The 22,495-nt window shown below is 37.0% G+C and overlaps 2 protein-coding genes across 2 annotated transcripts in view; one reads left to right on the top strand and one right to left on the bottom strand.

The window, feature by feature from the left end:
* LOC124302304 (homeobox protein B-H1-like) overlaps positions 1 to 18,402 on the top strand; it is a 39,226-nt gene extending 20,824 nt beyond the window's left edge. The window contains exon 3 of the mRNA XM_046758311.1: positions 17,596 to 18,402. Coding sequence (XP_046614267.1) covers positions 17,596 to 18,085 — 490 coding nt within the window. The 3' untranslated portion in view covers positions 18,086 to 18,402. The remainder of the gene's footprint in view (positions 1 to 17,595) is intronic.
* LOC124302305 (uncharacterized) overlaps positions 1 to 22,495 on the bottom strand; it is a 150,718-nt gene that overhangs the window by 97,202 nt on the left and 31,021 nt on the right. The window lies entirely within an intron of this gene.

Here is a 22,495-nt window from a genome sequence, read left to right as displayed (position 1 = left end):
TCCAACCGAGTAACCGAAGACCAAAGGGAATCCTCCCGGGTTTCGGGGGCCCCGATTTTGGGCCTCACGGGGCCCGAATTACAGGCGCCGGTAGATGACGAAGTGAAATCCTCTGTGCGCTGCGCTTCGATGCCGCTTTTCGTGCACACACGCGTCTCTGTCCCTTAATGGTGCGGTCGAATACTCACGCCGCGAGTATAACGACCGGGGCCAGAAACCGTCTAGCCTCGGCGACTTTGGGTCCGTCGGGCCCCTCGCCCCATCGCCCATTACCCCTGACTTGGCTTCTTTGTAATTAGCTCTCACTCGACCGGATGACCGTCCGAGGACCGGATGCTCGTTCGCGGTTCTTTTTAATTTCGTCGAAAAGCCGAAGAGCGATGTACTGTAACCTATAACCGTAGAATTTTCGACACCCGGTACATAAATTTAGGACTTTTGTATCTCGCTCGAAAAAACGTTCAGCTGTCACGTGTATTCAGATTTTACAAACATCCGCATCGTTTTCGATATGTGTCCATATCTTTGTATTCGTTTCTCAATATTTGACCGTCTGAAGAGCCAAACGTTTTTTTTTTTCTTTATGCAGGCTGTACCCGATATTTCTAATAGTTCGAGAATGAAAATACTGTAAAAGGAATAAATCAGACGTTAAACTATTACAGAGAAACGAGTTATTGGAAGATTAACTTTTCCGCCATTTTGCATACATTTCGTTTTTTAGTCAGTCTTAAATCCTCGGAACCGACACACTTGTAGTTGTAATTTTGCCCCAAATATTATACAAATACTTTGAATCAATGTTTTTCTTTCTTATTTGTTATTCTACATAGATTTGATTTCTTCTGTTTTCGAAGCAAAAAAATGGTGACGGTGAAAATTATCAATAGTGTAGATCGATTTTAATGAAAAATATTTTTCGATCCATTTTCAACTCAAATCGGGATCTAAGAAGTATTTCGAAATTCGGATAACTCACGAAAGAAAACCGCGTAAAGTTTTATCGATCAATACTAATGATAGACTGAACACGAATTATGGGCTTACGAAAATCATCGAATGAGCGACAACATTGTGAGAGTAATAAGAAAAAAAAAAAACAACACACACACAGTTGACATTTTACATTGAATATCCTGGCTTAATAAAATTCGATAAAAATTATCATTCGTGCGTACAAAATACACGCAGCTTCACGGCTGAGAGCCGTTGAAGTGAAAATAGTTTATCTTTAAGACAAGAAAAAGTGGTGAATCTCGACCGAGAGCCGCGATTCAGCTCCTCATACGCTGAGAGGAGTGAGAGATAATTTGAAACAGAAACTGTCTTGCCCGTATGTACGTTATATACATGTAATAATAGAAGCCGATCAAACCGGGAGAAGAGATTGCCTTTCGGTTTACCGAACGCACGAGGCACTAAAAATCGACGAAAAAACGTAAACTGCAAAGAAACAAGGTGGGGAAAAATTGAGATAAAGTATGGCCGAGCGGGCGAGGCGTACGCGGTGCTACTTAACGCTCTGTAAATTAGCCAACCATCTTGGTATGTGCGCTCCGCGTCCATCGGACAAGTTACTTTTTTCATACCCACTGACTGGACCAGCCTCTGACAACCACTCGCCACGATTATCCTTCACAACCGGATTAGACAAACGGAACCACGATGATTCGACGCGAGGATAAGCGACAAAAGCATATTATTCAAATTTCCCGTAATTATAATATGGTAGGAGAATTTTTGTCGAGAATTTGAGACTAATTGTAACGTGCGAGATGGATTCTTTTTTTTCTCATTCGTTTTCTACCAAAAAAAAAAAAAAATTGAACAGTTATTAAATATATATGGAAAACGAAACTCGAGCGTGAGATTTTTGTTTCGTATAATTGTATGCTAAGCCATTGAAAAATGACGCAAATTGAATGAATTTTAAAAGAATGTGAAAACATATTATCAAACACCACGTGCAATAGATATTAAACTCGTGAAATAAGGTGAGAATCGTGACAAATTTTATTTCTACCTTTCGAAAATTGGCTTTATAATTTAAAAACGTGCCAATAATAAAACAGTTGTCGCGTTAAGCTATGCAGGAAATGTTTTAATCACTAAAAAAGAAAGAAGCATGAAAGGATGTGGCTAAAGATGAGATAGATTCAAACTTGTAAAAAATTTGATACCAGCCCTGATATCTGTAATTTCTCGTGAGTTGGAAAAAAGTTTCTTTGATAATCTCATTGAGAAAATTACGAAGAGAAGATTCCGCACGAATTTGAAGAATAAATAGTCCTTGCAAATCGCAAATAAATTATTTCTTTTCTCAAAAATAACTAACAGAAACCCTGTTGTCAGTGAAATCAGAGCTGTAGTGACAGTATTATTCTGTTAAAATAAATTTAAAAAAAATTCATCGCAATCTTCGAACCTTTCGCCTCGACTGCAGAGGTCAGTTAGGATGCGACATCGTCTCAATTTGCCAACGGCGCATATAACGCAGGATCTCGGACAGGACATTTCCTGTGTCCCTCGAGGGGTCCGGAATCGTGGAGATAAATCTCGGCGAGTGTCTGGGTGGTGGCATCCGAGGTGTGGCCGGCGCCAAAATCGCTTTAAAAACCACCAAGTCACCGGGCGTTTAAGAAGAATTTAACTGCGCGGCGTGTATTTGGCCGAGGGTCGTTAAAGCGTGACTAATTTCTCGGTTTTCCCTCTCTTCTCAAACTCGCGTTTGTTTTCGACGCAAAAGAGCCGAATTAGCCCAGCGATTCTGCCCTTGTCTCAAGTAAGGTTAGATTACGTTAGGTTAGGTTAAGACCGAATCAGCGAAGCAATTTTTCCTTTGTCTCAAGTGAGAATACGTTAGGTTGGGTTAGTTTAAGTTAGTTTAGGTTAGGTTAGGTTAGGTTAGGTGTTTTTACGATTATTCTTTTTTCTTAAGTCAGATTATGTTAGGTTAAGTTAGGTTAGGTTAGGTTTTTTACGATTTTTCTTTGTTCTCAAGTGAGATTTTTTTAGGTTAGGTTAGGTTAGATTTTTTACGATTTTTCTTTTGTCTTAAGTGAGATTATGTTAGGTTAAGATAGTTTAGGTTTGGTTGGGTTCGTTACAATTGTTTCTTCGTCTAAAGTGAGATTATGTTGGGTTAGATAAGATTAGTTTAGATTAAATTATGTTAGGTTCGTTACAATTTTTCCTCTGTCTTAAGTGAGATTATGTTAGGTCGGTATAGTTTAGGTTAGGTTAGTTTGCGCGGTTCTTTTGTTTTCGGAAAAGATATCCCGGAGCGAAAGATCGCGTCGCCTACATCCTTTTATAATTAATACCGGCGTTAATTAACAGCCGAAAACCGTGTGCCAGCGCGTTTTCCGTCTCCTCGGGCGTGATTCGATCGTTTTTCGATCCTCCGCGAGGGCATAAAACACGGCTACAGAGTCCACCGAGCCCTTTTGATTCACACGGAGCCCACCTTTTGATCCATATTAGGTATATACGCGCGGAGATCTGTGCGGTCCAGTTTCTTATTACTGTTTTTTCATTCTAATTCTGGTTCATTACAAATTCCTTGTCTTCTGTCTTGAGCATTATTTAACCGTTACAAGTCATTACGGAATCTACATATGATCGTGCTTTTGCAACTTCAGGTGTTGAGTATAGGTTTATATTTTCGAACTCTATTACACGCCGCGAGCGTATTTTCGGCCCTCTTTAATAAACTGATGATCGTTAATGGGGATCGGAATCGGAGAAGAAGTATTTGAACGTCAGAGAAGTGTTTCACGTCTTACGCTTGTGCCGAGTAATTGCATGTTATTATTGTAAGTACAGATAGCTGTGAAAGTTATATCGATTGATGGATTGTTAAAAGAAATTCGAATTCTGACAACAAGGAACAAATAACGAGCTAAAATTTTTCACCAGATAGAGATTCCATTATTGCATTCATCGGTTGCAAGAATCTTTCTTCGTTTTCATACTTTTTCGTAATCTTCATTCATCTGTGTACAAATACTCTGTCTCCAACTTGACTAATTAGTTTACTGGGCTGATTGAAAACATGAAAATAGAATAAACTGTACTTGTAATTTCATATCTACTTTACTCGAAACCGCTAAAAATATATGAATTAAAAATAAATTTCTGAAACAAGTAGAAATATCAAGTGAAATTGTTTCAGTTAAATTCGTATCTTTCTTAAAATCGTTTTCACAACGATGCAACAAACACGAACTTTCCTTCCATCCCGGATGCTTGTCAAAAAATTACTTTATCCTCAAAAACAAAATTTTCCAGTCCGCAGGATTCGTAAAGTCCTAGGCGATAACAGTTTGTCGAAGAAACGGCGCCACAGGTCCGTACCTAGTCGTTAATTATATCTAGGGAGAGAGGTTTACACGCGTCTCTTACGCGACTCGATTTTTTTTTTTTAATTTTTCGTTTCACATTTTACTTTTTTTATCTTTTTTTTTCCTTTTTTTATTTCAAATCGAACTTTTTTACGCTCAGAGAGTGAATTATAACACACGGGCAAGAAGGCAAGACTCGACTGCCGGTCGTTGATCGTTCCGTTCCTTCGTTTGGTCGGCCTGCCACCACTCTGTGATTATATTGTCAATTACTGAGCAGAAACTGATATATAATAACATACATCTACTTTACCAACCCGGGAAGAACAACCGGCTGAAAACCTCGGCCATCCGTCTATAATACAAAGAACGACGATTATCCTCCTCTGTCTATCCGTATGAGCTCACAGTTCGATACCCACACCTGTAAAACAAAATTTCTTTGCTAATCTAATTACGTATTTGATTTTAATTATCGACTAGGCGGTACGTGCCAGTTAGAAATCGCCCGGAGCTATTCGCGCGAATTACAGTCGTTAGGAAGTTTTAACCAAAACGAGAATAGCGCGATAATCTCCGGACAAGATATTCGTACGACGTATGTTACCTGTAATATTGTTTATGTACTGTTAAAAGTTTATAGAAATATCCGAAGGAGTAAACTTTGCTAAACGAAGAAGTGAGACTGCTATTTTGTTTCTGAGAAATTCAATTTTTCAATCAAGCAAACAAAAAAATGCCTGTGAGTCAGTTTCAAAGAAATATTTTTAAAGGCTAAAGAAAGAAATATTTTCACGCTTGGGAGATGATTTTGACAATTGATCGTAACCAATTCGAGACAGTTGAAAGATTAAAATTTTCGTCTTAATCCGGGAAAAGAAACTAATCACTGACTTTTCGAAATCTTTCGTCAACTTTAAATAATATTTCTCAAATTTCGCGGATTTTATTATACATCACATTTTTCAAAAAAAATAACACATATCGAGATTGTTCACAAGTCATTGAAATCGGATGATTTTGCTTCTTCATTCGGTGCTTTAACCCTATTATTTTTCAAATCATTGAGTATGAAAGTAGGAATAACAACGGATTTGAACGAAAGAAGAAAAAAAGAAAAAAAGAAGAAAGAACGCGATCGTGAAATGTCACGCACGATTTCGTAACGGTAACAATTAGTCTAAACTGTACATAAAACCGGATAGACAAGTTTCGCATAAATGTATTCGTCATTCGTATATGTATATTATATACTTGTCACATGTCAACCAGCATCGATGAAACTTTAGATCATCGGAGCTCACTTCTTGAGCTCCCTCATTCGCCCGATATGAACACATTATAAACATACGTTAAAAACACGAAACAATTGTGAAAAATTTATGTTCATTTCCAACGTCGCATCGTTCGAGGAAAAGTTTCCAAAGATTCCATGCGTGTTTTGACATAAAATCGTAATTTTCGATCAGGATTTAATTTTTTTATACACCGTTTTCACGAATAAAATTTGTCTCATTTTATTGAAATTGATGGGACAGCAAGTTTCGGCACTGATGAAAAATAGTAGAACAATTGAAATTCCCTGAAATGTATACATCGATTTAATTGAATTCAATTGGATCCACTTGAGTTACAATTTTCTAAAGTTTACTTCGATAACTCGTTTTTTGTTAAAATTGTTATTAGAACTCTGATGAAGACCTATTTAAAAAACCGTCGACCAGCGACGCGAATAAAAAGCGTTAGAATCAGATTAAAAAAAAAAAAAAAGAAACACTAGAAATTTATCGTTCCCAACTTTCTAGTGATAAGATTTTCCAATCGTTCATATAACTGAGCTTGCACTATTCGAATTAGCTCAGAATCATTTCTATCACAAAGTAGAGATGTTACTTCATTAGTTCAAATTATTTCAAATTTTTCAAACAGTTTTTTCTCTGTCTTCCTAACGATGGTCTTCAACTTTGGTTATTAACACAGTTTACCATCCTGATCCATAATTCTGATTCCATAAGATCGTATCGAAGTTACTAACGTTATCGTAAAGATTGAAATTGCCTGAAATTCAGTAAACGGTAATCGATAAAACAAAACCCGCTCATATTTCTAAATCTCAGTTTCTTAAAAATCGTAGTAAAATGAAGAAAATGGTAATTTTTTTCCCTCAAATGTTTCGTTACGATAACTTTACCAACTTCAACCTCGTTCGATAATACGTTAATTCCGTGAAACTAACGATGTCGTCGACACAAAAACGAAGAGACAACGCACACTCATGCGGACTTTGAAAGCGAGGATCTGGGCGGCGAAGAAAGCCTCGAAGGGATTTTTTTACAGGGATCTAGAAACGCGATTCGAATGATATATCTCTTGTGTATCATCCGTGGCTGCAGTGGCAACTCGTCAGATCCCAAATCGACAAGTTCTTGCTACCTTATAATAATCTAGAATTATAAACGTACCATCCGCGCCGAGGGCGAAATTGAGACCGTGCCTAGAAGCCCAGGGATTAAGGCTGATGTGCCGGGACTAACTGAAATTATAATACGTTTCTTATTCTCTTCCCAGCTCGAATTAGTTGTCACGAATATCCCCCACAATTTTGCCTCCAGATTCCTTGAAAATCACTTTTTACATTACTTATATTACATGTTTATTGTATACATTTCTACTCTCTAAAATTAGCCGCGGTTTGAATATCGCGCGAAAATCACCCGGGTCATTTGTTACAAGTTTAAGAAAACAAAACAAAAGAACAAACCATCACACTTATACGAGTATAAACATTTACGTCTAAACACCAAATGATTTTCTCACGTTTAAAACAAGATTTGCTCGCTTTTTGGGTGGTCATAAATTTAGGATACCTTGAATTACGATCTCAACGTAAATTATTGTCGATAATTTAAATCGATTGCATCAGTAGGTACGACAAATTTAAAAAAGATTTTATTACCAAGATAATAATCTCTTTCAAATAGTAAAAAATTCAAGAATATTCTGTTACAGATTTCATTTTTCATTTGCCTTTTTCCAAGTTTTTTCACAGCTAAAATATGGTTTCTACACTGAGAGAAATTTTTAGTTCCGGTTACCGATCAGTCCTTAACTATTTCCATTTTTTACCATAATCGAAAAATATAGTTCTAGGTAGAAAATGAAAATTAGTTTTCTAGTATCCGTCACTATTCTTTCTCATTACGATCGCTGTTGCTATATTTTCCTGTAACTGTTGCGAAAATTTAATGCTTTTGCAACGATAAATCAACGTTAAAGCCTTATTTAACTAAAAAAGTAGAGTAAACCTCAAAAACTGATTTTGCGTTGCAATAACCAAAAAAGGATCGACGATAGCGCAAAATGGTTACGCGTACCTCGTTTTTCGTAATCTCAAAAATATTCGAACAGTTTTTTTGACGATACCTGTTTTACTGAATTTTTCTAGTTACTATGACAAATGAAATTTTTCTCAGTGAACAAGTTTTTATTCCACACGATGGGAATGGAAGAAGGGACGGCGAGATTTGATCGAGCAAACTGACTGTCGTTTATTATCACGGTATGAATATTTTAATTACAGACAGCGAGATCCACGTAAATTAAATACGTGTACATATATGCTGCACAATATAGGTATAATCGCCAAATTACGAATAGCTGTACGACTCGTTATTATACGTGTAACTCGAACGATAATCATCGCGGTGCGACGCTGCTGTACTCGTATATTTATAAACCTACTATTCACATGCCCAGGGTTCAGATTAATTAGATAAGTTAACGAGGACCGCGTTAGTGTCAAATTAATGCGGGAAAAAAGTGAAGTGTAAGAAAGAAGAAACAAAAAAAAACCTAAAAAAACTTAAAAAAACTTTATTAATCTGATGCGCTGTTAACAGCTGCAGGGCGTAGATGTTATTGACGATCTTCGTGAAAAGAAATGATGGAAAATAATAAATCAACTCGCGCTCAGCTTTCGGAATTAATAATTTGGTAAACAAAATTCTCCTTCAGCTGCACACACTGTTTCAGCATTTTTGCTCTATTTTTCCTACAATGACGTATTATTTTCTCAAATTTACTGTATATGTTCAATCGGTGCTTCTAGCTTTTGGCAAATTTGAAACTTGACCGATATAAGTTTCACAGCGTTTTTGAAGTTTTTAGTTTCTATCATTTGCTTCCAACTCATTCTCAACCATTATCTTACTCGGGCAAACGGCCTCATATTTATAAAAGTGAAAAAGTGTTCAGATTTTGAACACCTAGACATCGATGATTGAAACGGTTGTAGCCAGCGTCACGACGGTAGTTGTATGTTTTTTTTTTTCCTTGTTTACTTTATTGTACCTTAAACAGTTTCAGATCACATAAAGAAAATTCACCTAAAAATATGCTGCAGATCAAAGAATATTTTTAAAAACTACATTATGTAACAAGGGAATAACGGACTTTTATCCCTGTGTTACATATAGATCACTTTATTCCCGACTCAACTCTGGTCACATTGTTGACTTAAAAGTAATTTCCTTTCGTGTGTAGGTGTGATCTATCAGTCGGAAATCTATAATATTATTAAAAGCTCATAATGATACAGAGAGATGTAGTTGAAAATGGAAAAGAAAGTGAAAAAAAAAAAAAAAATAGAAAAACTGATGAACTAATTTGCGGGAAGTATAAAGTAATATCTCCCGTGAATGTGGGAGAAAAGTGCTACTTTTTCCCCACAAATAAGGGGAAAAAAAAGCAAAGAGGGAATAATATGCCACTTTCGTCCCACTGTTCAGGCCAAAAAAATTTAAGATTACGGCTGAGTCGGGAATAAAAGCTTTATTAATCAGTTTCCCTGACGTAATGGAACTGTGAAAAATAAATCAATAAGAAATCGAATGAGGTTAAAGTTTCATCCGTCTCAATACCAAAAAAAAAAAAAAAAAAAAAATGAAATAAATTAATGAAAACATTTCAAATGAACCAAAATTTCCATAGTTGTAACAAGACTAAAAACATTCGTTGCCCTGACGCAGTTCTCGGCGTAGAAATACGCGGGACTTGTAAGGGGGATAATGCATTTTTAATGGCGGTAGTTTTTCTGCGGTCTGGCACGGTGGTTACAGATGTACAACATGCTCACGCGCCGTGGGTTCAGCTTTATACCCTTACGCTGTATGGGACGTATAGGCAGATCACAGGACGTAACACCGTACATAAAAAATCCCACCCCATCGAGTTCGCTCGTTCGCCGCCCAACCCCCGTCAACTCAACCACTCGACTATAAGCAGATAGCCGACGCGTATAATAAATAACACCGACAGGGGTGACAATTTGACATTATTATTTGCTCGGCTGAATCCGAAACGCGTTATTACCGTTATTCAGATCCCTTATTAGATCTTGTTTCCGCAGTATCGCGTTATTGTAATGATTTGTCAGAGTTAGATTCTCGTCGCAACTTTTACGATTCTTAGGAATAGCGTCGACAAATAATAAAAAAAAAAATAAATAAAATAAGTTGAAGTAAAAACTTATTCCAAAATTTATGCATTACTGATGGTTTAAAAAAAAAAAAAAAAAACAACAACAATTTTTAGACTCATTTTGAGGAAAAATTTTCTAGTATTTTGTTACAAGTACCAAATCCGATGAAATAATTATTTAAAAAATGGCAAAGAAATGTATAATTGAATAAAATATACTTATAAGTACGAAATGTCGATTTTAATTTCGTCTGTTTAATGAAATTATACTTTTTTCATGTTATTGCCAAAATACCGAATACCCTCTGACAAATTCAATTAAATTGCTTCATGAAGCAAAAGTTAGCAGTAATACCCGTTGACAATTGCTCGAACAAACAATTACCAGTCAATCAACCTAATTTCAATAACATAACGTAAGATGTAGAATTTCATCCTTTGCTCACCGTCGGGAAAAAAGTAACAATTTACAATGGCATACTTTTCGAACGTTGTTTAATGTGTCTCTCAATCCATACGGCATACATTAATTACAACCAAACAAAAATTTTTTCGGTTACAATACTTGAACAATCATTTTTCAATCTTTACACCGAGATTTCACAATCGCAACAGAATCTATGGGATTATGGTGACAAACCTTCTCTTAGACATTGATTAAACATCGTGTTTTCTGTTCACCATAAAATCAACTAAACTTTTCGCTTTTGTGAAAATTAGTACCCTGAAGTTTCGTTGCCGGGAATTTTTTTCTGAACGTGTTTTTTTTCCGCGTTTGTAACTGATAAAAAAAGAATCATTCGAACTGGAAACAACAGCGACTACAAATTTCGTGAACACTCGACTTGGGGATCGTAATTTTCACTACCACGGTTACGAAAACATGCCAAAGAGAATAAATCGCGTCTAATTTGTCAGAGCAATTTCCTCTCACGTATGCACTGCACCTCTTGATGACGCTACACGGTGCAGTGAGAAGTGCACTTATCTCGCGTCGCATAATCGCCGTGCGAGGACGATCCGTTATAATGGAACTGGTGCAGCGTGGGAAGGTCCTTGTCTTTCTTAGTCAGCTTCCCGGGTAAGAATTCCAAGTCGGATCTCACGTGGTTGTCATCGCCGAGGCAAAAAAAAAAAAAAAAGAAAGAAAAATTCCCGAGAAATCGCGAAATAATAACGAAAAATAAACTACACGGTCATAAGATTCGTTGCAAATAAATTATGTGCTTAATATCTACAGAAATAAAATAAGCGAGTATATGTAAAGTAAACGAAGTAACAAAAATCAATATTAACGGGAGCGTAAGACAATTTTGAATTTGTTAAAATTTATTCAAAAGTAAAGTACGTGTAAGATTAGTTAGTTTTATTTCACGATCAAAAAAATAATTAATAGGAGAATAATAATAACGCTGCTTTGGAAAATGAATATCGATCGTTTGGAAAGCGCGAAAAGAGTGCGGTTTTTAGAAAATCAAATTGGTAAGTTGGACTTATATTATAGTTTCGTATTTTCCGAAGCTCGTATCAGTGGGATAGTATATGAATGATATTATTTCGAAGTGTTGGAAAAGGAAGCTCATACAAAGCTCGGCTGCGCAACGAGAACCAGAACAATTAAAAAAAAAAAAATTGAATAGAAAAGCACAAGTGACAATCACGGAAATGTAGAATAGAACTTGGTCGATCAAGGGTAAAAAAAAAAAAATAAAAAATCCATGGTAAAATCGAGGGTGAGAATCGTACAACGGCGACAGGTTAAACTTGGCAACGTTAAGTTCGAACTGATCGTAAGGGTTGGATATTTTTCGAGGGGGTTGTAAAGTAAGCCAAAAGTAAGATTGATACCCTGGGAGTTTAAGAGGGCCCGAACGTCATCGCCGATCGAGAAAAAGGATTTCGAAAAACGTCCGTGAAGTGGCTGAAGAGAAAAAAGGGAAGCAACCCTTGCGTCGTATCGTCTAAGGAAAGAAGGAAAGGTGTCGCCGGTAGCTACATCAGGGGAAGGGAGAGACGAATTGTTAGGCACTCGTTCCCCGGGGGTATAAATCAGTCAGTCATACACGGAGCATAAACTAGACACAATGAAAACAGGGCAATTAAGGATGTTTTAAGCTGGCCGATCGCTCTCAGGGCATTAAAAAACATTACTCATCGCATAATCGCCGTGCAGCCGCCCGATTGTCGAGATCGTTCGTTCGTGTACGAACGGGGGGGGGGGGGGTCAAAAAAAAGAAAATATATATATATATATATATATATATATATATATATATATATGCAAAGAAAGGAAGAGGAAATATATAATGACGGAGAGAGAAAATGAGAAATGATCATCTCTTGTCTGCGCGCTCCGATTCACAAGATAGAATTCGCGCTTTCCGAATCGGACGCGCATAACACGCCGGGACTGTTTAAAATTCATGAACAATTTTATACGCGCGCGTCGCACCGCCAACAAAAGGGTTCGTTCGAATTTCGAATCGCCTGCCATCCCGTACCGTCATCCCTGTGTGTATCAACCACCCGGCTATAAATGCATACGCCGTGCCATCGCGAAAGGGTCGAAACTGTTGTATAGAAATATTAATTGTCGTATTTTCCAACCGAATTATCCGAGAGGCCATTAGGGCTTTAACGTCCTGCAACAATGCCGCGCTACGTTATTAATTGCTTTTTCAATTCGATTCTCAACTGTTTTCGCGATCGCTTTTACATTTTATTTCATTTTGTTTCAACGTTCTCGTTTTTTTTTCTTTTTTTTTTCTGGTACTTCTTTTTCTTTACCTCCAATTCAAAGTATTTATTCCAACCGCCGTACTTGCATGTTTTTTTGAAATTATCGTACATCGTATTCTGATTAAGTACCGACCTCGGTTTTTGATTTCGTTTCTTTTTTCGTCTTTTTTTTTGTTTCTTGGTATCATTCGCGGTATGGAGAAGACGTGTTTTTTTCAAAATCGTTTGTTTATAATATACGTGAAAAAAAAATCGTGGATTAGGTTTTGAAGAGCGTTTAGGTGTAAGAAAAAAAAAAAAGAAAAAAGAAAGTAGTTGGGTGCAATGTTGCCAAGTTGAATCAACGTTTTTCACGATGAGAAATTTGAAAGGCACTGTATAGTTTGCGCTATCGGGTCAGATTATACGAAAAAATGAACCATCATCCTGACGGTGCTTTCGAACTCCTGTATTGAAAGACGTGTTCGTCATCTTGGGGGAATATTGAAAAGGGACACCCTGAACTACATTATAATATAACACGCTTAGGGTCGCACAGTGAGAACAAAATCCACTTTATTCAAGTCTTTATGCATTTTTTAAGCTACACTGAGAAAACTTTCCATTTATTATAGCAACTAGAAGAATTCGGTAAAACAGGTATCGTTAAAAAAAACTGTTCGACTATTGTTGGAATTACGAAAAAAAAGGTGAGCTCCGAGGTAATTATAGAGAGTAAAATATGTTACAAGAAAGGTTCGCTTCGTACTAGAGTATTCAGATTTTATAACGACGAAAATCTCTGACAAGATTCACTGACTTCCGGAGCAAATTAATTTCCAGTGCTTGATATAACTTCAACTCTGAAAACAATTATTCATTTTTTTTTTTTTTTTTTTTAAATTACATGTCTATAAGATTTTCCGAAGCTACCAAATTTGTTACTTCGAATATTGTTTATCAAATTATCACCACTCTGGGAAGAGCAGAATATCGAAACATTCGTAAACTTACCAAAAGTATCAATCGCTGTTACAATAACTGCAAAATTTGTCATCGGTAAACGAGATTAGAGTAAGATTTTGAAACTGAGAAATTTTGAACGATGTAGCAAGTTCACGAAGCTTAAGGTAAACTTGACGAAGCCGGACGGGATTGAAGTTCCGAATTTGAAAAGTTTCAAAACTTGAAGTAAAGAAACGAAACTTTCACGAAACAACGAAGTTTCGAATGGTCGAAAAGCCGACGGCTCAAAGTTCCAAAATGCAAAATTTCGAAAATTCAAGTTACGACAGAACAAAGTTCCGAAAACTATCGTTCCAACAGCGTAATAATCCGAAAATTCAAATATACTCACACGGCGTAGTTTACTCAACAAGTGAGCGTATAAAATCAGAATGTACCAGATTCTGAACGTAAAAATTTCCAAAATCCAAAACAAAGAAAGATCAAAGTGGTAAAATTTCGCCAAACAAGAAATTCATAGAACTGAAAATCTTCGATCATTCGGAATTTCGATGTTTAAGATTTTTAAATTTTCTTACCCTTTCGGAAATTTACATTTCAAAAACCTTGAACATCGGTTTTTGGACAATTCGAATCTTTGCCGTTTCGTCAAGGTTTCATTTCTTCACTTCAACTTTCTCCACAAAAAAAATTCGCAAATCAGCGTTTCCGGAACTTTTCAAATTCGGAATTTCAACCCCGATCCAACGAAGCACAGCGTACGTACAAACAATCTTGAATTGTATAGCACAGGATCAGTCCTCGAATGTACAATTTACAAACCACACACACACACGTTGCTACAAGTATACTGCGCATACACAGACACGATGTCGGAAGTCGGGAGTTCCCGAGAATGGTAATTGGCGGCAATTCTTGAAAACCAACCTCTCAACCCCGGTCGGACATGCAGAAGAAGTATCTCAAGGTGCAGGGGCCGTTTGCCACGACTCGTATAACATAAGTAAGAAATACCCAAGTCTGGGTTTATGCGGCGGTGGATTGCCCGAGATACGATATGATTATCGGTTGGTCGGTAATGCCGCCCCCCCCCCCCCTCCCCTCCCGCCATCCCTTTCCACTCGCTGTTCTTAGCATAACAATCGGATTCGTGCGGCCCGATGAATTAGGGGTGGAGGTAGGGAGGGAAAGGGAATCACGATTTCCAGTCTCTGCACCAGGTCTACGTATGTAAATCTCGATCTAGGACAATTACGCTAAAGCGGGTGGCGTGCCCTGGAGTGGTTAGCCCCCCGCCCCTTCCAACCCCCATCCAACCACCCCTTCCAACATGGTCCGGTCGTTGCGCGGTTCGCCACACTGCGGTGCTTATTATACTAACAAATAGCCCGGAGAGTTCGCGGCCTAATCATCGCCTATCATGCCAACGCGAGCGTGCCTCTAGGTACGGAGCCTGCCTAACCCCAAACCCTGAACCCTGAACCCTGAACCCCCGACCACCCTCAGTCGAAACGGACCGCAGGAAGAGGGACGCTCGGCCACGCGCCGCCCTCCAAACCCAAACTGCAAGACTGTATAACGATCTGCGTTGTCCATTTTATCGTCAAAGCTCGGATGTAACCCGGGGACGTCTTTGAAAGTTAACTGTGAAAGTTGGATTTTATAAACGATTAACTCCGCCTGCGAATGTTTTCACTTTTAGACATAGTCCCAACAAATGAGCCAGGGTTTGACCCTCGACCTCTTGGATATGGTACGTGATTTTTTACATCCTTCTTCCAATCGTTGAAGGCAATCTGATTTTTTGTTCTCATTTTTTTGTGTGTATATCGTTTTGAAGACCGACGTGTCCTTGGACATAATTTAAATAGCTGGGAGAAAAAAAAATGTCAGTTACTTTTTTTAGAGTTGGATGAAGAATGTGCGAAATCGTGGATCAAATCCAAGAGGTCGAGGGTCGGATCCTGCTCCATTCGGCGTGGAATGCCTCATGTGTAGAGAAGACAAAGAAAAGTAGAAGAGATTTATTAGATTTCCCCTTTTTACCTGATTTTTTGTCGACCGTCTATTAGGATTGTCAGGGTTTTTTTCTCGTTCTACATTAATTCTGATCAAATTTAGTTTTGCTGAAGAAAAAAATTCGAAGAACAAACCTCGAGTAAGAAAGCTTCTTACAGTTGGTCGTCTCTCTTGTTGTGAGAAGATGTAAAAAAAAAAACTCTCCCCCCCCCCCCCCCCCACAGGAAAAAAGAAAACGAATCATACGTAATTTATGGACATTCCAAAATAAAAAAAGTTACTTTTCAAAACAGGAATCAAATGCAAATTTAGAAATAAGTAAAGTACCATAATACGAAAAAAAATATGTAAAATACATGTAGGTATGTACGTACATTTGCGAGAAAATTTTGTAAATTTTAATGATCGGTTATTATAGGTATATATCATAAAAAAAAGAAAATAAAAACAAATCCACTACTATTTTGTACATGTGTTTGAAAATGTACGGTTACGTCTATACTTTTGACGAGTAAATTATGATTTGAAAAAAAAAATCCTTAGCCTCGAAGAAAATCCGAAAACGATCAAGGATCTTGAAAAATAATTTGAATAAACATAATAACAGTCTCTTTTATAGAGTTGCCACGATTATAATTACACATTACGGGCATAAGAAAGAGAATATTATATCCAACGGATGATATCTGAGACGATTAGGGTGAGACGATGCTCGAGTTGCCGCGAAATGCCCTTTATACAACCGGGCCACTTATTTTCTGGGGGTGTTCCAAGCGCAAGGAATATAACCCTTTGTGCCTTCACAAGGGAGGGGGAGGAGGTTGAGACTTGAGCTTGAGATAAGAAACACAGAAAAAATTTCGCCCCTATTCTCGGGGCTGCCGGACTTAAGATTGACTTGAATCGTGCGTGAGCCGGGGGTTGAGGGTGGGGACAGAAGGATCGAGTGGCTGGAAGAAGGGGCGAATTAAGGGTGATTTTATACCCCGATAAAACTATACACAAATTTTCCCCCTCCCCGCGTTCCGGTCCCGGCTCGTTGCCGTTCCTGCAAACCCGTCTTTACACCCATTTCTGCATATCGAACGGAGCCACTTACTTCCTCATTTACGGTAATTCCTGTCGGCATTCAACCGTTCGCAAACGACCTCGTATCACAGCCGAGAATTTACCCTGCGGGCAATTTTTTGCGCTGCGATTAATGCGAATGAAAATCTTGGACGTGTCGTAGTTTATTGCATAAGGGCTGATAGTCTTTTCAAGAATCCTGACCTCGTTTTTTCTGGACGATAGGTTTTGCTAATTTTGCTGAATAGGTTTTTTCGCGACATGGATTTTATTCTTGCTTGGAACGCGTGACAAGGAATTGCATTTTTCGTGATCATAAGTCTTCAACGATTCGGAGACTTCGTCATTTGAAACTGCTAATTGGAGTTCATGAGATCGTTGACTTCTCTACTTCTAAATTATATTCCAGCTTTTCTGTAGTCCTGCATTGCTGGATATTTTTCAACCATTTATAGGGTTTGCAAACATCCGGTTTTGTACAAGAATCGAGCGGCAATTATCGATAGAAATGAAAATAGTTTATACCAATCCATAACCGTAGCCTTTATTCAACCGACCGTACAAACATTAACAATCATTAACTTTTTGAATGATTTTTTGACGCGTTAAATTTTTAAGTCTTCGGATTACGAAACATGTCAAATACATGCCTTTTTTTGATCCACGAATTTGAAATATCGCAAAATAGTAAGATCACGATGTTTTGGATTCAGCTCGATTTTTTTATTACTTTCATTACCTTAAAATACTGCGGGGATTAAAATGACTTGTTGGATTGACACGTATTTTAAGGTTAGATTCGACGGTCATGGGTTACGTTAGGTTTATTGAGATCGAGTTTGTTTCGCGCTCGGCCGACAGTGGCGCTGCAGGTTTCTCCGCGTTGCCAACGTAACTGTCTAGTGCAAAAAATGATCCGTCTCGGATTCATTGTCCTCGAGTATACATATGAAAAACACTGAGCAAAAAAAATGTAAAAAATCGGCTTCACCTCTGATTGCAGAACGAAGTGGAAGCGGCAGACGGCCGTGGGTCTTGAGCTACTGGCTGAGGCGGGAAACTACGCGGCGTTCCAGCGACTCTACGCGGGTGGCGTCGGGGTCCCGGGACACCCGTCGGCCGCGGGGCCTTACTGGCCCTACCCCGGGGGCCCGCCCCCACCCCCAAGCGACATCTATTACCGCCAGGCGGCGGCGGCCGTCACCCTGCAGAAGCCACTGCCGTACCGCCTCTACCCCCCGGCAGCGGCGATGATGCTTGCCGGGCCGAGCGCCCCCCTGGGAACCCTGGCGGCTAGCTCGAGCCTATCTAGTCTTAGCAGCTACTACAGGGCGAGTCCCGACACCCTCGACGCGAGGGATCGAGAAACCCTTGAGAGGGCGAGCGTCGGGAGGGCGTCGAGGAGCCCCGAGAGGAGCACGCCACCACCGAGAGAAGACACACCCCAAAGCGTGAGGGCGGAGAGCGACGACGAGAGCATACACGACGTCTAGACTTTTTTAAGACTCCGTAAATTTAACAATTATTTTTTATCATATTTATTATTGACGGTGTTTTGTCATGACGAATGTACCGATTTTACCGGTCAGATCACGAGTTTTCAGTCTGGGTTCTAAGCGTCAAATTTTTATTTCTTCCACGTAGCTGATGAAAGAGAAGACAGTTTTATCGGATAAAGTTTGCTTTTGTAGAAACCAGAATGACATTTCGATTTATAAAAATAATACTGTTTCGGTTTTTTATTAGCTGAATAATTTTTGATCACACATTTTCTTCAATTTTCACATAACACTCTCCTGGACGCGAAATCAAACTTAACATATAACGACACATAACAATAACCAGGTACAAAACCCAGTCAAAAAATCTCTGTAGGCTAGCGATATTATTAAATCGTTATTATTTCTTCCAAGACTGCAAAAGCAAACTTTGATATATCGGGGTATTTTATATATATTTTTTCATATTTTTCCAACTGTTTTGATGCGTGACAAATGAGAAAATAATTCACTCAACCCAGGCACAAAATTGAACAATTGTTTTACTGAACGATGTACTTTGCGTACAGAATTTGACTTATACTTATTATGTACACTTGGCGGGGAGTAATATTGGAAAAATATAATCATAATGAAAACAGAAAAACATTAATTTCAACTATCGGTTCAATATGGAAAAACAAAGCGGATTTTTCTTTCTTTTGCTTTCTTTTTACAACAGAATAATTTCTATGAATATTAATTTTCATCGCTGTGATAACGGTATTGTTATAAATATGCGTGATATTTTGTAGCAGAACATTTTACTTCAACGACATTCGACTTTTGTTTTTTCACCGACGACTCATATTTGTTTAAAAAAAAAAAAAAAAAACATCTGATTGGTCGGAAAAATCAGCGATATGGTCAATCATTTGCACCGATAACTGACGTTACCGTTTATTTGGATCAAATTAATGCTTCGATTCAATTCCATTACGTTTGGTGTAATTCAACAAGTAATTGCTCTCCACGTGATATTTTACGTGTTCGGTATCTCACACTGTTGAAAGAAACAAATAAATGGATGCACGTATTTTTGAGACGTTATTATCAACTCGATGATTTTCTCCTCGAGTTATGGACAAAAAAAAAAAAGAGAGAAAACTTCTCGCAATATACTTTCATCAAGTAACGAAACTCAAATTTCACCAGTTGCAAGAAAACCGGTCAGAAAAATGTCATCAAAATCGTTAAAACACGTTTATAGGCGGAATTGGAAAAAAAAAAAAAAAAAAATTAAATCGTGTTTTAAATTCTTCGCCGAATCTTTTTCGAAATCATGCGGGTTACAATTTTCTTTCTCAGCTTAACGAGTCGGCTTTTCCTGAAACGTGAAAAGCAACGTTAACTTACCTCAGATAAATTAATAGTAAAAAAAAAAAAAAAAAAAAACTAAACAAGAACGAAGAAAAAAAAAACAGAAAGAAAAAAGAAACTTCAATCCGACAGCGAACGCAAATGTACAATTAATATGACATTAGCCTATGCGACTGTACCTGCAGCGTATACGCAGGTAAAAAAAAAAAAAAAAAAAGATGAAATCACAAGTTTTAAACAACACTAAATTATAGAGACACGGTCGATGCGGTGGCGGCAAAGGAGAGTGAAAGAAAAAAAAAACGAGAGACAGAAAGAGATGAAGAGGATTGCAAAAAGCTCTTTACACGGAACGCTCACGGTTATTGTTACATGTTTTATGTACAGCCTCCGCAATGCAAGCACGATAGACAAATCTGCATCGATGCAAACGAGAACGAAGGCAGTGATAACACCACAAAAAAGGAGAAAAAAAAACAAACACAATCGGTAGAAATAGGAATGCAAGATAAGCGAAAAACGTTTGTTCATTCGTTTCACAGAACGAACGAATCGGATCGTTATACGCAGAGCACGACAAAAAATATTCCGTCTTTGTAATTTTTTTTTTTTTTTTCTTTGTGACGGGAAATAAAATCTTCACCATTTAATCGCGAGTAATTTATGTTAATATTGTTATCATTATCATTATTGTTATTATTATTACTATTATTATTGCTATAACTATTATTTTCATTTTTAATCATTACCGTATGCGTATGAAACGAGTATACATGTGTACAAAGAGTGCAATTAGCTTGATAAATAACGGTATAGAACATACAACTTTATCGTACACGAATGGTATATTCAATTTTGATGAAAAATGGTACGACTGCATGACGATGTATATATGCATATTGTTATAATATATTAGTGGTAATAACGATTACTGATAATAATGGGAATAATAATAATTAATAATAATGATCGTATTAATCGCAAATATCGTATAAGTTGTACAACGCGAATAGGTGTGAAATAAAATTTCCAAAATTTCGCTACAACAATACATAATTCGAATTGCAAAACTTTTAGTTGTATTGCGATACGGCAGAATATAATAATTTACATTGTCGATCCGGATTTGGAAACTTAATATTGGTTCAACCATTGTAAATATTTTTATTGTTGTTGTTGTTGTTATTATTATTATTATTATCATTATGTAGTGTAATTCGAAGTATAGGTTAGGTGTAATTTTAACGGTAACCGTAATTATATATATATATATACACAGTATTTAGAAACTGTACATACATTACACATGGATATTATATACGTATGAATATGTGGGTAAGTGTGTAACAGCCAATGAAAAATATTGTAAAAATATATATATGATATATATGATATATCATATATATATTTACGTAGAAATGTCAGAGAACGAGAAGATTTTCGCTTTTCGCGAAATATTGTAATAATATTAGATAAAACTTTGACATAATACTTACGAATAATACGAAATAGAAAAAGACAGCGAGAAGTTCGAAAATAAAGGGTGATATGAACTAGCAAAGTTTCGGATGCAAGGCACGAAAACTTGCTCGATCCCGTGAAAATAAGTGAATTTAATCGATAAATGAATGGTGAGGAGGAGAGAGAGAGAAAAAAAAAAAAAAAAGAAACAGAAATTACCAGTATTATAAATGTACGAAAAGTTATAGGATAATAATAGAGAGCGAGAGGAAAAAACGAGCGAGAGAAAGAGAAAATGGAGAAAATGTATATTGAGAAAAGAGAAAAACACAACTGCAGATATTCTTAATAATTAATGTATTGAAAATCAGACAGGAAAAATAAGACGTAAACAATTCAACATAAGTAGAAAGGAAAAGTGAAAAATAAAAATTATACTCGGGACTTAACGCCACTCTCAGTGAATAACGTACTTTCAGCAAGTATAATAAGCGATTATATATTATATATAAATATATAAATATGCTTTGTATCATAATGTCTGTATAGCAAAAATGATTATATGGAAATATATTATATTAAATTTATATACGACGGTAGTTTAATTTTATTCTCGCAATCACAATATCCTCTCAATTCTTTGCATGATCAGTTTCATGCGGATAAATCAATCTTTTTTCTTTTTTCTTTTCTGTTTCCGGTCGTAATAATCAACTGTGCCTTTGAAATGACGGGGCGGGGTGGAAATTCCGAATTTGAAAAGTTTCGAAAGTGCCAGATTCTGAGTTTTTTGGTGGCTGACACTTAAAGTAGATAAATCAAACTTTGACGAAAGATGAAAGTTTCGAATGGTCCGAAACCCGAAGCTCAAATTTCAAAATGCCGTAAGTACGAAAAAGAGAAAATTCAAAAATCTGAAACATCGAAATTCCGAATGGTTCAAGATTTTCAGTTATGTGACTTTCTAGCATGGTGAAATTTCGCAATTTTGATTTTTCTTTGTCTTGGATTTTGGATATTTTTACGTTCGGAATTCCGGTAATTCTGATTTTTGGTTTTTCTTATTTTTTACAACCAATCGTTGAGTAAACTACACAGTATGAATATATTTGAATTTTTGGTATTTTACTCCGTCGATTAAAAGTTCTAGAAAATGCCGAATTTCGAGTTTTTTGTAGAAAAAGTTGAAGTAAAGAAATCAAACCTTGACGAAACAAAGATTCGAATAGTCCAAAACCCGGTTCTCAAGGTTCCGAAAATGTAAAGTTCCGAAAAGACAACAAAATTTAAAAATCTAAAAAATCGAAATTCCGAATGATCGAAGATTTTCAGTTCTATGAAATTCTGGCCCATCTTTCTTTGTTTGGGCTTTTAGCAATTTTCACGTTGCGAATCCTGGTCATTCTGATTTCTTCCGCTCACTCGTCGAGTAAAACGTGCGAGTATATTTTAATTTTCAAAATTTTACTCCGTTGAAACTTTACTTTTCGAAACTTTGTTCTATCGTACCTTGAATTTTCGGAATCTTTTGACGCGTCGTCTTTCCGACCATTCGAAACTTGGTAGTTTCGTAAAATTTTGACT

This window comes from Neodiprion virginianus, chromosome 4 (assembly GCF_021901495.1).
Source record: "Neodiprion virginianus isolate iyNeoVirg1 chromosome 4, iyNeoVirg1.1, whole genome shotgun sequence".
Taxonomy (NCBI): Eukaryota; Metazoa; Arthropoda; class Insecta; order Hymenoptera; family Diprionidae; genus Neodiprion; species Neodiprion virginianus.
This window is presented reverse-complemented; position numbering and strand designations above follow the sequence as displayed.